A 16,310-nucleotide genomic window follows, 5' to 3' on the forward strand; every position below is an offset into this window, starting at 1 on the left:
TATGGGATCGAGCCCCACATCAGGCTCTTCCGCTATGAGCCTGCTTCTTCCTCTCCCACTCCCCCTGCTGGTGTTCTCTCTCTCTCTCGCTGGCTGTCTCTATCTCTGTCAAATAAATAAATAAAATCTTTAAAAAAAAAAAATCCCCTAAAGCTGGACACTGAGCCTACGTCCAGTGTTTCAGTTATGCGTACTTTCTACATCTTTGTGCGCTTGGTAGTATCTTCTTCTCAATTACAAAAGTAGAACCAATAACCAAAAAGTAGGGCCATTGTAATATCTCTCCTTCCCAGTGATAAACAAAAGAAAGGAATTGGACAGAGATCATAGCCCACAGATCTGAGTGACCCCCCCCAGTATTAATTCCTGTGTTTGTTTTCATGAAATGGGCATTTCGAGCCCTACTTTTGCATGGTGCAGAAACTAAAGCTTAATCACTAGGAGGTGCCACTTCTTTGGGGTGAAGTGCTGAGGGATCATGTGGTCCTACCGTCATCACTGATCCTTGCTGGCATCTGAGGCTTGGCCATTCCCACCTGATCTGCAGGTGTGAGCCCTGACAACTCTTTCTCATTCTTGGTGTGAACGCCTCGTGAAGACCGACTCTCTTGCCCTCAGTGGGACCCTTCTATTCTCAGCTGTAGATAGGAGACCATGGAGCTGTTCCCATCATCTCTACTCCGATGAGTCATCCAGCGCGTACTTCAGGGGCCTTCTCCGCCCCCACCCTCCCCACTCATCCTGGGAACTGAAGCACAAGATGCCTCTCCTTTCGGACCCCACACCCATCTAGCATTTCAGTACCTTCTGTCATCTTTCTCACCCTCTCAGGGACTCTACCAACTTCTCCTCCTCACTTGTGGGTTTTTTTCCTGTGTCTTTCTCTCCATCCACCAGGGAGAATCTTTATCCCAGCTGCAGGTGGGAAGCAAGGTCTGATGTGCTCATTTCTTTTTCCAAAGATACCTCCAGCCACGTCCCATGCTTTCCCCACCCGCCGCGATCCTCCCTCCTCACCCGAGCCTCTGGGTGCTGCACAGTCTAGGCCGTTCTCAGGGACGGACAGAGAGGTTCCCAGGGAGGAAGGAGTCAAGGAAAGCCCCCACTGATGTTTCTGGGCATCGTCCCCCTCTAGCACTCTCCTCAAATGACACGGGCTCTCCTCTTGCAGATTGGTGAAGTGTCATCTCACCGCTGCCTGCTGCAAGAAACTGTCCCGTGTGGTCGCGAGGAGCAAACAGCTGAAGAGCCTGGATCTGGCCGTGAACGCCCTGGGTGATGACGGCGTCGTAGCGCTGTGCGAGGGGCTGAAGCACAGGAGGGCTTCTCTGAGGAGGCTCGGGTGAGTTCCTGGGTGAGTTCCTGGGGTCCCCTGTGTGAGGGCTGGGAGAAGGGAAAGGGGGGCCTGAGTGTGAAGTTGCTGAACAAAGACGGTGTTCCAACTGTCACGATTCCACGTGAACCAGCCTTGTTCTTCCTGGTGCTTAAGAAATGACCTCACCCCCTTCGAACCAACCCAAAGCCATTTCATAGGAAAGCCCTGGATGTTCCTCCATGAAACCACTCAATATCTGTACCCACATTCCCTTCTCTCTGAAACAAGAGGAAGAACCCCTCCTGTTACCAGGTTAACCTCACACATATCGGGCATCTATGAAATGCCTTCTGCCATCACTGAATTACCTCCCCCCGCCTCCTTCCACAGCCTCCCTAGTAGAGACTTCCTGCTCTCATAGATGCTTAGATATTATTTTAGAAGCAAAACCAATAATAACAATATGCTCGATTCGATCCCACCTCACCGTCTAAGTACAGGAGGTTAAAACCACTTAAGCACATCCCATGACTTGTTACTCTATCACAAGAAGTTCCCAAACACACAAAAGCTAGACTGATTGGGACATTACAAACCTGCATGCTCACCACACAGTTTAAATGATCGTCTGTATTGTGCTCCATCTGGTGAACCATTTCCTAGCGAGCTACAGTTCGTCGCCCCTGCTCTGACTATCTCGTCGCGCGACTCCAACATGGGAGAACACGGCTACCGTCCAATTATTACATCTAACAAAGTTGTTTGGCCCCCAACTGCTCCTAGGATAAAATCCTAAATCCTTAATGTGACCTGTGACCTAAAAAATGTCCAGCCTCCTCTCACAACATGGCCTCTGGCTCCCCTGTGGCCGTCCGGTTCCCTGTCCGTGTCTCAGACATGCCCCAGCCTTCCTTCCGCGAGGGCCAGGTACGTGCAATTTCCTAAGACCTCACCGCTACTTCCTCACCCGTTCGCCTGGCTTCCTTCTGGTCTCTTGGGTTTCAGGTGAAATGCAGGTTCTCAGCAAGTCTTTCCCGTGTGCCTTGCTCTGTTCCCTGGTTGCAAGCGCCCTCCCCCATTATCTTTCATTCTTTCCGGACTGTCATTAAGTCACCCAGCAGCTCTTAACAGGAGATCCAGCAGCAGCGGTAGCATCACGGCCTGGGGATCCGTTAGAAATGCAAATGTCCGGGCTCCTCCCCAGAACGGCAGAACCCGAAACGCCAGGAGCAGAGCCCACCCCCCCATCCTAAACTTGGCCGTGAAAGTCCAACGGGTTGCGGGGTCGGTCGCTGAGTTTTGCTGGCGTTTCTTGGCGTGTTGGCCCCGCAGGTTGGAGGCGTGTGGACTGACTTCCGGCTGCTGCGAGGCCCTCGCCTCGGCTCTCCTCTGCAGCCCGCGCCTGACCAGCCTGAATTTGATGCAGAACCACTTCAGCCCCGGAGGAATGATGAAGCTGTGTCCGGCCTTCGCACACCCCACGTGCAACCTACAAATAATCGGGTGAGTCCCTGGCGACCGTCTTCCGAGAGGCCCACCTCCTTCTGCAGGCATGCTGGTCGGTGGAGGAGCACTTTATCCCGGAAGCGGAGATGGGGTTCACCAACCCGATCCTTGATTCAACCACCATGTGCCCACTGTGTTCCGAGCACCATACTGGGGAGACAGGGCTGGAGACTGAGGCAAGGCGCCTGATATCATGGGGCTTACTTCTGGTTGGGTTTAGGGAGAATGGAGAGACAGCACAAAAATCAGATGTTTATCCTGAAAAGGCTAAAAATAGAATTTCTATATGATCCAATTCTGAGTCATATACCCAAAAGAACCAAACCCAGGATCTAGAAAAATGACTTGTGCACCCACGTGTACAAAAGCATCACTCGCAGCAAAGGGCAGAAGCGGCCCCAGCATCTGCTGCCGGGTGAACCGGTGAACGAAGCAGGTGATCAGCCACATGGTGGAATAGCGCTCAGCATTCAAACAAAAGGACGTTCTGACGCCTGTCACAACATGGGCCAACCTTACGGTCCTTGTGCTCAGCGAGGTCGGTCAGATGCGAGAAGACGAATACTGCACGATTCTACTTAAGTGAGGTCCCTCGAGCAGTCAAATCCATAGAGACACACAAGGTAGACAGTGGTACCAGGGGCTGGGGGGAATGGGAAGTCGGTGTTTATGGGGCAGTCTTAGCTGGGGAAGATGAGAAGTGACGAGATAGAACTGGAGATGGCCGCACAACAGCACTAGCGTACCTAACGCCACCCAAATGCACCCTGAGAGACGGTTAAGACGGACGGCCCATTGCGGTAGGTTGTCCTCTATTTATTTCCACGGCAAACTTGCCGATGGAAAACTGCCTCTGTGTGGCCCAGCTTACAGTGCTGGGGTTTGTGCCGGGGTCAGGTGTCAGCATATGGCGATAACAGGGTGGGATCTGAGGGGCAGGATGGATTGGAAGGCTTGGCTCTGTGGGTCCAGAGCTCTCAGTGTGGACAAGGAGAACTGTCCCAGTGATCTCTTTAGCAAATAAGCTGGAAAGGCAGAAGACTGAGCTGATAGAAAGCATATTTGTATCAGTGACTCATGTAGCTTTGGACAAGCTCAGCCTGTGATCATGGGACTTGGCAGCTGAAGAGTCAGACCTAGATTTTACTGATGGACCTTGCAGGAGCCTATTTTGCTATCTGCAAAATGGAGACGATGCTGTGTTAGCTATTTGAAAACCGGTTTCTCCTTCCCAAGAATAGAAGCTTCATGAGGGTAGGGACTTTGCCTTGTTCATCACTGGGCCTCCAAACCCTGTAACGGGACCTGGCACAAAGCAGGTTCTCAGGAAGGAGCTCGTGGCTGGATGAGTAATGGTGCCTGCCTCGTAGGACGTGGTGAGGGGCAGACGCCCATGAAAGCCCAGTGGAGCACCTGGTACGTGCCTTTCCATGTAGGGGTTCACTCTTGCTCTGTGGAGCACCTCGAGAGTACGAGAAGAGGTTTCAGATACTTGATGGGGTTTCCAGGGATTTTTAGGAAAGGAGAAGCAGTCAGAAGCAAATTCCCAGAGTAACGTGTCTCCCTTCCGCCTCCCCAGGTTGTGGAAATGGCAATATCCCACTCAAGTAAGGAGGCTGCTGAAGGAGGTCCAGCAACTCAAGCCACAGATCATAATTGATGACAACTGGTATTCTTACGATGAAGATGACCGGTACTGGTGGAAAAACTGAAAACAGGAAACTCCCCCCTCCCCCCCCCCCCACACGCACTCTGACGGAGGAACATAAAAGCAGTCTTCTGGGGCAAGCTGTCCCCAGGAGTTCCCTCTCAGAGATGGAATATGAGCTCTGGTTCTCACAAAGCCCTCACTGGTGGCAATTCTCATGTGTCCAATATAACTTGGTTGTTGCATTTGCCTCTGACATAGGCTGTGACCTTCCAGTCCTAGGATCTCCGTACCTATGAAATGTCTGTCTGACCTCGAAGCATATAGAGAAAATCAAATAAAATAAGCACTGAGAGCATTTGGGGAATAAGTACCATGTGACCTTCTTGACAGTAGGGATATGGTCCAAGAGAAGGGTGGGAGGACTTAGGTCCTAAAAGTGGCCCCCAAATGTTGATGATACAAAAAACAGGGTGGATCCAGCCTGGGTGGATCCAATTAGCGGCTTTACACCTGGTTGGGTAGCTACTTGTTGCCATGGCTACAGAACAATCAGTCTCTTCCTCGGAAAGTGGGAAATGCGTGTGGTCTCACGATGTGTCCTTGTTATTAGTCCTTCCGTTTATTGCTCTAGTCCACGGTGATGGTCGCTGACATGGGGTGTCAGGCTCTACTCAAAGCACGATCCACAAATTAACTCACTTGCTCTTCAAATTCAAGCATCGTTGTTTCAAACCTGGGAACGTTCTAGGCTTCTTCCCTGTCGGCTCAAATTAGATGGCGATCGGCCTGCCTCCTCCCGGCCCTGAACGCGGCTGATGAAAAGTTTATGCCGAGCGTGGGACAAATGTCAGCTCTGTAGTTTCCTCGGGCTCGCGTCGCTAGCATGACCTGCAATCCGTGATGTCTCTGCAGGAATACATTTTAAACACATGTTCTGGAATATTCAGACTGCACAGTGCTTGTGCCTGGGAGCAGCGGGGCATGGTCTGTGTGAAGTGAATGGGGGACAGGTGTCACAGTTACAGCTCCTAAATCAGAGACCCCCCAGTCTTCCGGATACGGGCGCTCCCACACGGGACACGTGACCACCTGACCTACAGATCCGGCGAGGCGACCCACTCATGCTCGTGTTAAATGCTAATAAAGCACCACTATCGTAGTCTTTTTAAAGGAATATCGCCTTCCACGGAGCCAAGAAGACCTAGCCCCTGCCTTCCGTGTTTAATGGTGTCCCTAGAGCACTGTCTGCTCCTCTCTCCCCCTGACCATACACATGTCCACTTTGGAAAACTGCCCAAAAAGGAAGATCAAAGAGAGAAGGCAGTGAGTTTTGTGCTCAGACCTGGCTCTCCTAAATGATTTTGACGACACGAGACAAATGCCAACCTCTATCAGCCTTTGTCTCCTTCTCTGTGAAATAAGGAAAACAGCACCTACTTTTCATGGCCAGTTTGGGAAGATGAATTCCTGGAAGGCTCTCAAAGCTAGAACATTCATTCCACAATTACATTACTGAATACATACTCCTGTATCTACGGCCGTTCACAATATTGTCACAAACTTAGCAGCCTGAAGCACATTACCTCACAGTTTCGTGGGTCGGGCGGCTGGGTGTGGCCTGGCTGGGTCTTCTGCCTCGGGGTCTCACAGAGCCACAATCAATGTGTGCGGGGGGGCCATGGTCTCCTCAGAGATTGAACCGGCGGGAGAACCTCTTCCAAACTCCAGTGGTTCCTGGAGGCGTTCGTTCCTTTGCAGGTGCCTCACGGAGGGCCTCGGATTTGTCAGACAGCATTCCCAGCTCCTTGCACCACGGCCCCTTTGTATGGCAGGTTGCTTCTTCAAAGCTAGAGGGTCTCCCTGCAAAACAGACTAACAATTTCACATTATTCCAGAAGTGACGTCCCACCAGCTTTGCCATATTCTGTTGGGGAGTAAGTCACAAGTCCTGCTCACACGCACAGGGAAGAGACCCCACAAGGGTATGAAGGGCTGAAGGGATCCTGGGGCCACCTTATCATCTGTCCGATGCTCTGCCCTATGCTCTAGGGGGAAGCCACTCTCGACTCACTTCTGCATGTTGGAAAGGGCAGCTAATGTCTTGCCCCCGCCCCCTCCCCAGCCAACTCCAAGGGTAGAGATGAAGTTACCTAGTTGGTAAGGCCAGAAGGAGGACACCAGGCCTGTGTGGCTGAGCCCCTCTGGGCAGTCCTTCCAAGCAGCCTGTCCTTAGGACATCTGCACTCTGCCCTTCTCCACGCAGCAAGCTTCTGGGACTCTGATTAAGGCAAACTGTTGGGAATCTGCAAACACGGGGGCATTTAGGTGACTCAGTTAAGTGTCTGCCTTTGGCTCAGGTCATGATCCCAGGAACTTGGGATCGAGTCCCACATCAGGGTCCCTGCTTAACAGGGACCCTGCTTCTCCCTCTCCCTCTGCTCCTTCCCCTTGCTCATGCTCGCGCACACGTGCGCTCTCTCTCTCTGTCAAAATCTTAAAAAAAAATCTGCAAATACAGGCCATCAGTCCAATGGAGCTTTGAGTAATAGAGGCGACATCTTGATCTATATCTAACTCCTGATTTCTCATTTGATTCCAAGTTCCAAAAGGAGGAGACAAGGTGCCGATTATTCTTAGAAATGCCCAGGGCCTGTGTGCTGGCCGCTGGGCCAGGGCTGACAGTTCAGCAGCACGCAAGACCGACAAGGTCCCCGCTCTCTGGGAGCTCATCACATTCTAGCAACGGGGGGGTTGGAGGGGGTGTAGGGGAGAGTCACAAGTACACGCTGCAAATGTCCAACCAGCTCATCCCACCAAGAGTCACGTTAGCAGGAGCGCTCCGGCTGCTTTTGACTTTGCAGCCTGAGGAGGCTGCTTTTCTCCCGCGTCGTCTGTATTTTTGCAAGTTGGTTTTGGGGTGTGATTTACATACAGTAGAAATTTCCCTCTGTTTAGTGTACCGTTCTGAGCAGTTGGACGGCCGTCACCAAAATACACAGAAGAGTTCATCTTCCCCCAAAATCCCTCATGCCGTCTTGTACCCCACGACTCTTCCCCACAACCTCCCGGCACGGCTGAATCAACCGAACCGGGAAACAGCCTCCCGCCGCGTCGTTACCGAGCGCAGCCTAAGGCATCAGCACCGATGTGGCTTGGGGTGGGGATGCCCGCCTGCCCTTCCGCGGCGCTGCGCGGCCCGTGAGCCTCCCCCGATGCCCACTAGATGGCAGCAGAGCACCGTCTCCTCCTCCAGGAGCCGCTGCACGGCCCGCCCGCGCGGGTTTTCATCCTCCGCACTGTTAGCACAATTGTGGGGGGAGGGGGGAAGGAGGGCTGTCCTGTGCGTGGGAATATGCTGACAGCAGCCCTGGCTTCTACCCACGAAGACGCCAAGGCCACCCGCCTGCCCCCAGTCGTGACAACTAAAAAGGCTCCAGACGCTACCAGGTGTCACCTCCGGGCACAAGCGCCCTTGCCCGAGGACCATCCGTCTACACGAAGCAGGGGACCTCCCCTGAACCCCAGGGGGTCGGGCTGCTCCACAGGCAACCCCATGCCAGCACGCAGGGCTGAGGACACCGCCACTGCTGGCTTCTACAGGAGAGGGACAGCCGCGGACCCGACACCCCAGAGGGTGGCGGCATTACCCACAGTTGCCAAAACCGTGGGAGCAACCAAGGTGCCCTTCCTGGAGGAGGCAAATGCACAAATGAACTGTGGCCCGTCCAGATAACGGAATATGCTCAGCGCCAAAGAGAAACGAGCTGTCAAGCGAAGACATGGAGGGAACGGAAGTGCACCCTACCAAGTTAAAGGAGCCCAATCAGAAAGGCTGCACACCATACGATCCTAACCACAGGGCGTTCTGGAAAGGTCGAAACTACGGAGACCGTAAGATGACACGTGCTTGCCAGGGGCGAGGGAGGCGGGCGAGGTGAGCAGGTTGACTTCGGGCGGCAAAACTACTCTGACTGATGCTAGAATGACAGATACATTCGTCCAAACCAGCAGAACACGCACCACCGAGAATGCTCCCTGATGTAACCTACAGGCTTCGGACGACAACGGCGCGTCACTGCAGGTTCATGGGTGGTAACAAACGCACCGCTCTGGCCCGGATGTTGATGGGGGGGGCGGGGGAGGCCGTGCGTGGGTGGGCCAGGCGTTAGGTGGGAAATCTCTGCACCTTCCACAAATCGTGTGAACCCAGAACTGCCCGGAAAAAAAAATTTAGTCTATTCTTTTAAAAAGAAAGAGTCTGGCTGCAGAGGTCTTAAATTCTTGGGAAAACCAACTCAGGTCCTTCCATGGTCTGGGAGCCTCTGTGTCAGAAATGGTGTTTCTTCATTGTTTTGCCACAGACGATCATGATTAAAAGTTGAACGGGGAGCAGAGAGACAAAAATCAGAAAGCTATTTTTATTGAAAGAAAAAAAAATCTCCTTCTATAACTGTTATGGACTGAATGTCCGTGCCCCACCCCCCCAAATTCAGCTGTTGAAACTCTACTTCCAATGTGATGGTATTAGGAGGTGGGGCCTTTGGGGGGTGATCAGGATATATGAGGTTATGATGAGGTCATTTATACTTTTTATAAAGTAAAATTAACATAGTTCAGGATATTTTGTTAATTTTGTGGTTAAACAATCTTACAAAGTTTTAGAAAAATGGTTGGTTTTGCATTATGTGCATTTTACTTCAATAAACAAAAAAACCAAGACCTAACTCAGATCCATGCATTGAAATGATATGAAATAGGGGCACCTGGGTGGCTCAGCTGGTGAAGCGTCTGAGTCTTGATTTCAGCTCAGGTCATGGTCTCAGGGTCACGATCTCAGGGTCACGATCACAGGGTTGTGACACGGAGCCCACATCGGGTTCCACACCCAGCGGGAAGTCTGCTTGATATGCTCTCTCTCCCTCTCCCTCTGTGCCTCCCCTCCCCCACCCACACTCTTGCTCTAAAATAAATAAATCTCTTTTAAAAATTAAAGAACTGATTGTACTGATTTCAAGAATCCAGACAGTGGCAGCAGAGACCAGCGTTTTCCTAGAGGACCCTAGGAAGCTCTGGGAGAGGAACCTCAACCAGATTGACGGAACATTTCTGCACTGTAGAAGCCTATTGCTAAACTGTTCCAGGGAGCGCCTGGGTGGCTCACTCCGTTAAGCACCCAACTCTTGGGCTCAGCTCAGGTCATGATCTGGTGGTGGGATCGACCCCCCCACCCAGGCCAGGGCTCCGTGCTCAGCCAGAGTCTGCTTCAGATTCTCTCTCTGCCCCTCCCCCACTGCCCCTCCCCCCACTTGCCCAGCACACTCTATCAAAAATAAATAAAAATAAACTGTTCTGGATGTATTCACAGCAGTGAATGTGATGTAGGAAAGATGTTAGGGTTCGAAGCTCACGGCCAAGAAAGAATTCTTGAGACGTCTTTGGCGCAAAGGGTGGTTTTATTAAAGCACGGGGACAGGACCCATGGGCAGAAAGAGCTGCACTGGGGTCATGAGGAGTGGCCCATTATATACCCTCAAGTTGGGAGGGGGTTAGGGTTAGCCTGAGCCTCTAAGGAATTTTGGAAGCAAGGCTTCCAGGACCTTGAGGGGGCTAGCTGTTGTTGGGAAAAGGTCATCTTACTGTCTAATAAAACCTCAGTCATGAGATGTATATTGGTCGGTCATATGCTTGGGGGATGACTGCCAACATGTCTCTTGGGAGGTTTAGAGATAAAGGAAGTTTCCAAAGGAATTTTTATATGTTAAAGTAGACTTACAGGATCCTGGGTGTCGGGCTAGGATTGCCTTTTGCCCTCAGCAAAGTATTAACATCAAGGCAGCTGAGTCCCTAGAGGAAGGTCACTCTGCCTGTTTCAAGGACTTGTCAATGGGCTGTAGAGAGTAAGGAAATTTATGTTTTTTCTTCTGCCTTTGTTTCCCACATCAAAACCAGTTAGGGAGAGGGAGGAGCCTCTCCAGACAAGGGGGGGGCGGGTTGGAAGAAGCCGCCAAACTAGGTGGAGTTCTGGGGGTATTTCCATCCCACGGGAATGATAACGGATCAGCAGATCTCGGGCCAGTGGCTTCACTTAACAGCAACAAAATCTAGCCGTGTCTATGTGGTGTGTGGCAGAACCCGGTGACTGAGACCCGGTGTTACTGTGTCTCCTTGTAAATGTTAGGATGGGTCACCTCCACTCGCTGAGGCCGCTTCTCTGTCTGTCTGATGGAGAACGTAGCCCCTGCTTCCTAGAGACGGTGTGACCCTGAGGCAGGGTGCTGTCTCTGAAGCACCAGGCACACAGTAGGCGCACATGAGACTGCGTCCTCCTCGATAATGGCCATCTCAAAACCCTGGCTCACGTGTCCCCTTGATGAGGGCCAGGCACGAGCTGACACCCCACACCCACCCTGCCCCCCAGCTGGGGTACGGGTGACATTCCTGCGGCGCTCCTGCCAGCCCTGAAACTAAGGGAAGGAAAAAACAAATGGCTCACTGATAGAGGTCACAGTCATGCAGGACAGGAGTCGCCCTCGGTTTACAAATGTCCTAGTGATTTACAAGGAAGTAGCATTCTTATCACTAGCCTAAGTTTCAGAGACCCACAGACTCCATTTCCTGGAGCCCAAATATCACCCTCCCCCCCCCCTTAGTGAAGGGGGAAACAAAGGCAGAAAGGAATTTCCTTTTAACCTGCAGCCTATCGATCAGTACTTGAGTACAACATTCCTCCAGGAAACTCTCAACGGTCTTAATGCCTTACTAGAGGGAAAAACAACCTTAGCTTGACAACAGGCAGGCCTCCAGAATCTGGTGCATCTTCTTTAGCATATCAAAGTCCTTTCGGACACCTCCCTTTGTATTTACCTCCCCCAACTCCCAAGTATATAACCAGTCACCCCTCACGCAGCTCTTTCTGCCCACCAGTCCTGTCCCCGAGCTTTAACAAAACCACCTTTTTTTGCACAAAAGACGTCTCAAGAATTCTTTCTTGGTGGTCTGCTCTGGACCCCAGTAACACTCCAAACCACATCGTCCTCACGGGGAGGGCACCCAGAAAGAGTCACTTCGTACATTGTCGAGGACACAATCCGTCAGTCTAACCTCTGGGGAGAGGCCGTATCTGTCAGACTTCAAATGCACATTGCCCTTCATGCAGCTCCTAGATGCCAGGAGAGGAGCAGTGAGTTTTGCTGGAGCATTGTTACCATAGCAGAAGATAAGAGACAGTCTCACGGTGCTACTAGGTAACAGAATGTTATATCCACAATGAAATGTTGTGAAAATATTGAAAGGAGTGAGATGATGTGCATGGACCTCTCCGGAACAATCTTGGATACACGAGTAGGTAGGTAGCTAGGTGGTAGTGGATAGATGGCAGACACATACACACACATACAGATACACGGACAGATACAGACATCGATACAAGAGTAGATCCGTAGATACACAGATACATTATATGCTCGTACACACATACGGAGGCAAGTAGCAGAACAGTACACATGATGTGCTCCCATCTGATAAAGTATTTTTAAAAACATTTGTATATTCGTCAAGTATCTCAAAGAATAATGTAGGAAAAGAAATGAGGAATCTGGGAATTTGTATAAAAGAGATTTGGTAATTTTCCTCCAAGTGTCTATTCTTTTTAAGATCCTATTTGTGGGCCCCTGGGTGGCTCAGTCTATTAAGCGTCTGCTTTCGGCTCAGGTCATGATCTCAGGGTCCTGGGATCGAGCCCCACATCAGGAGACTGCTTCTCCCTCTACCCCTCCCCCTGCTTGTGCTCACTCTCGCTCTCTCCCAAATAAATAAATCTTAAAAAAAAAAAAAAAGGATCTTATTTGTGATCAGATATATGCATTCCTGACCCAAATTCCTTAGGCATAGCCCCCAGAAGCCTTATGACTTTGTCCATCGAAATACTGCTTTGCTAGCTGGTGACCACATGGATTTCACAAACACTGCATGAAGTAAAGACCATTATGAGTATGGGTATTTGATTTCATTATTAAGCTCTGCTACTTACGAGCTGGGAGAGTCTGGGGGAAATAACCTCCCTGAGCCTCTCCTTATCTGTAAAACGGGGAAGACACCTCATGAGACGGTTCGGAAGCTTCAGAAGATGATGCGTGTGGGTTCAGCTGGGTTCCAACACCTAGACCCAGCCATGGGGCTCTGTCCGTGGTGCTGAAAGATCTGGCCGAGACATGAGAGTGGGAGGGTTTGTGGATAGGCATTTTTGTCTATCGAGGCAGAGGAGGCAAAATCGATGGGGCCAGGAACAATCCCCTCTGCGCCTATAGCCTCTTTGGAAGGTAAGTGGAAGAGAACAGATGAGTGCCTGTATGATACACAGACACAGACACACACAGACACTAGAGACACACAGAGAGACACAGACATACATGCATATATGATGACACACATGACACAGACATGCAGAGACAAGAAGACACACAGAGACACACACACAGGTGCATATGTGTGCACACCCATACACATACACACAACATTCACCTCTCTAAGGATGGCTTGGAGCCCACCAGCCCCCAAGATGCTCTTTCAGTGGAAGGTTTCCTGATCAAACACATTCAGAAAATGCTGCATGTCATAATGTCCCCTCCACCCCCACCTCTGCAATTAAAAGTCTCCTGATGGGAAACAAACAAAAACTTGTTTTATGATTTACTCAGTGAACAAAATCCTGACTTAGCACCTACCATGTGCCCAGCACTGTTCTATGTGTTAGAAAATTCAAATACTGGGACACCTGCGTGGTTAAGTGTCCGACACTTAGTTTCGGCTCAGATCATGATCTCGAGGTCCTGGGACTGAGCCCCGTGGGCTCTCCACTCTGCAGAGTCTGCTTGCCTCTCTCTCCCTCTGCCCCTCCCCACTCCCCCAAATAGATAAATCTTAAAAAAAAAAAAAAAGAAAAGAAAAGAAGGGAAAAAAGAAGAAAGAGAGAGAGAAGAAAAAGAAAGAAAGAAAGAAAGAAAGAAAGAAAGAAAGAAAGAAAGAAAGAAAGAAGAAAGAAAGAAAGAAAAAGGGAAAAAGTTCAAATACAACACTTTCCTAAATTCCATGAACACAGGATCCTGTTTTCTCCAAACACCTTATGAACATTCCCTGGAACCTACCCTCCCCAGGGCACACTTTGGGAAAGGTGGTGTCCAGACCTTAGCTAAGCTACTCCAGGAAACTGCTGCCCTGGCACCCCTTCCGCGTGGCCGGATGGCCTGTGGGAGCCTGAACCCGACACTCACCCCTCCCTGAAGCACATGCCCTAGAGTCACAAGCAAAGGCAAGTTCCTGGTGACTCCCCCAACCACCCTTGTGAGCAAGTCTCCCCTGCCTCCCAGTGCTTATAACCATCATACACCCCTTGGTTAAGACCCCTGTGGGGCTCACCAAAACCCCACTCTTTGGGTTTGAGTTGGTCAGTCCTGCCCTGGCCCGGGAACTCCAGAGCACTCCACCCACAGACCCCAAGAAAGGCACGCATCCCAGGTCCTCCCTCTGTCTGCACTCTGCCTTGACCTCCCCACGTGGCCCCTTGAGGCATGCGCTGAACTTCCTCCGGGACCTGTAAGTAATAAACTTCCCTATTTCAGTTTCTCCTGTGGTCTGTTGTTGAACCACAGCTCACCATCTGTGCTCAACTTAATAAATGTTCATTTAACAGTCCTGGTGTGGGGACACATGGAACATACATCCCCAGATAATTGCCTTCACAGCGGGAAATAAGCTGAACAGAGCCATCCCGTGACTGTCTGACTTCTACTCCTTGAGACCTCGCCTCTCCAGACGACCGCCCATTCCCCCTTCCTCACCCCAGGACTTTCTCCACATCGACCCTCACCTGCATGTCACTCCCCTTCCTCCGCCTCCCCCCCCCCCACACACACACGAGATTAGCTCCAACTGTGCCTGTCACGTTAGGCGATGCGTCCCCAGTGCTTGGAGGATCCCAGACAAGTAGGAAGTGCTCAATAAACACGCATAAGGAAGTAGACGTGGACACGGCAGAAGGAGTGTGAAGTTTGGGGCTTTGGGTTCGGATCTCAGTTCTACTGATGTACAGAAGCATCTGGTAACTGTTCCATCACCAGCAAGGGAGGAGTTAAGGCCAACCCCACGGGCCTTTGTGAGCACCGAGCTGTGAGGGGCAGGAAGTCAGCCTTGCCCCAAAGTGGGCACTAAATACACGGCAGCAAGCGTGATTCTTACTACTGGGCTCACGTGATTGGAAAGGTCAGCCAAATTCACGTGCCCCCGATTTCTTCACCTTTGCCCTGGGTGAACGGCTGCAGGGTAGGCATACCATGAGGATTACATGGCAAGACGCGTGAGAAGACAGGTGCCTGGCATCCACCTGACCAGTAAGGCCCTCCACATCTGCACGCTCGTGGAAGCTCAAGGACGGCAGACCCGAGCACAGAGCACGTGTTCCTTCCCAGGGAAGGACGTCTGCATTTACTCTGGAGCAGAGAGCCTCCCCACGAGGGCGGCCGTCAAAATCACCCGAAAAGCTCAGTAAGCAGAGTCCTGGGCATCATGGCCACCAGAGCCTTCCCCACTTGCAATGCAGAATGTTCAGCCCAGAGTCAACATCTCTGACCTCCAGCACCAACTCGACCGGCTCAAAAGGAAACCGAAACGTATTGGGTCTGTGCCTTGTAAAGACCTGCTTCAGGTCCTGTGACCAAGCACGAGAGAGGCCCCTACCCCTGGGCTTGGGGTGTACAGAGGACTATCATACACACACTAACACTAACACACACACCCACACCTCCAGCCAACGGTCTCCACACAGCGCAAAGACCTGATGTTGCCAGAACCTCCGAGAGGAGCCAGAAACCTGTATGCTTTTACGTGATATGTTCCAACTTAAAATTCTGGCTCGAGATCATGAAAAGGAGACAAAGGGAAGGCAGAGCAGGCTGCAGGAAAGAAGAGGGCAATGTTCACCCCACGAGAGGAAAAACCTGCCAAGGGCTTTGGGGCTTCTTTGATTTTATTTGGTGGTTCTCAACGAGGGGCGACTGTGCCCCACGCCCAGGGGACATCTGGCAAGATCTGGAGACATGTTCGACTGACACAGGTGGAGGGTGCAACTAATCGGGTGGAGGCCAGGGATGCCACTCAACACCGTAACTGCACAAGACGGCCCTCACCACAATGAATGACCCGGCCCCGAATGTCAGTAGTGCTGACGCCGACAGGGCCTGAGCTAGCCTGTGCAGGCATTAGTTCTCCATATGGGCACACACGGTCTCTTGGGAGGAAGAAACCCTGGAGTCTTGCCATGCAGCCCAGGCTGGACGGCAGGGCTGAGAAGGGTGCCCGACGCGCGGTGAGAGCACCGCAGGCACGAATTACTATCCTGTGGCAACACTGTGGGTAGATGTATCTACAGTGTCACTCCAGGGACTCACCTTTCTGGAAAGCATCGGGACAACAACAATGGTAATATTAATAACTAAGGGACGTTTGTCTAAGTACACAATCATGTTGGCTCACTGAATTCTGCATTAAGTGAAGTCAGCGAGGCTCAGAGAAAAGTGAGTCGCATTCCCAAGCAGAGCCCGGATGCGAACCTCAGCTCCTTGACGTGGCACTGTGCTCCTCTCCAGAAGAGGAATGAACTGTCAGTGAGTCAGCACCAGGCACGGTATCCCTTCGAGTGGGACAGGCAAGCTCTTTGCAGAGCAACCCCGAGGGTCGGAGTTCAGTTACCCATGGCCACACAGCCTATACGTGGCGGAGTGCAAGCTGGCGCAGAATCTTTCTGGCCCCAGGTGTCAGCACCTGCCCCACCTCCTGGGGGAGGGA

The 16,310-nt window shown here is 51.5% G+C and overlaps 1 protein-coding gene and 1 long non-coding RNA gene across 6 annotated transcripts in view; one reads left to right on the top strand and one right to left on the bottom strand.

Annotated features, from left to right (window-relative positions):
• Positions 1-4,533, top strand: part of NLRP5 (NLR family pyrin domain containing 5) — a 31,042-nt gene extending 26,509 nt beyond the window's left edge. The window contains exons 11-13 of the mRNA XM_045774251.2: positions 1,172-1,342; positions 2,648-2,818; positions 4,401-4,533. Coding sequence (XP_045630207.2) covers positions 1,172-1,342; positions 2,648-2,818; positions 4,401-4,533 — 475 coding nt within the window. The remainder of the gene's footprint in view (positions 1-1,171; positions 1,343-2,647; positions 2,819-4,400) is intronic.
• LOC148108338 (uncharacterized) overlaps positions 1-9,778 on the bottom strand; it is a 51,760-nt gene extending 41,982 nt beyond the window's left edge. The window contains exons 1-2 of one of the 5 annotated variants that reach the window (XR_015720821.1): positions 6,056-9,778; positions 1,018-1,383 (exon numbers count right to left, since the gene is read on the bottom strand). This is a non-coding gene — a long non-coding RNA (uncharacterized LOC148108338). Of the gene's footprint in view, positions 1-1,017; positions 5,379-6,055 lie in introns of those variants that run through there. The other 4 variants (XR_015720823.1, XR_015720824.1, XR_015720822.1 and 1 more) reach the window with 4 other exon arrangements.
• Positions 9,779-16,310: the final 6,532 nt, after the last annotated feature.

The sequence above is a fragment of the Ursus americanus genome, chromosome 21 (assembly GCF_024610735.1).
Source record: "Ursus americanus isolate L20-20 chromosome 21, mUrsAme1.1.p, whole genome shotgun sequence".
NCBI classification, from domain to species: Eukaryota; Metazoa; Chordata; class Mammalia; order Carnivora; family Ursidae; genus Ursus; species Ursus americanus.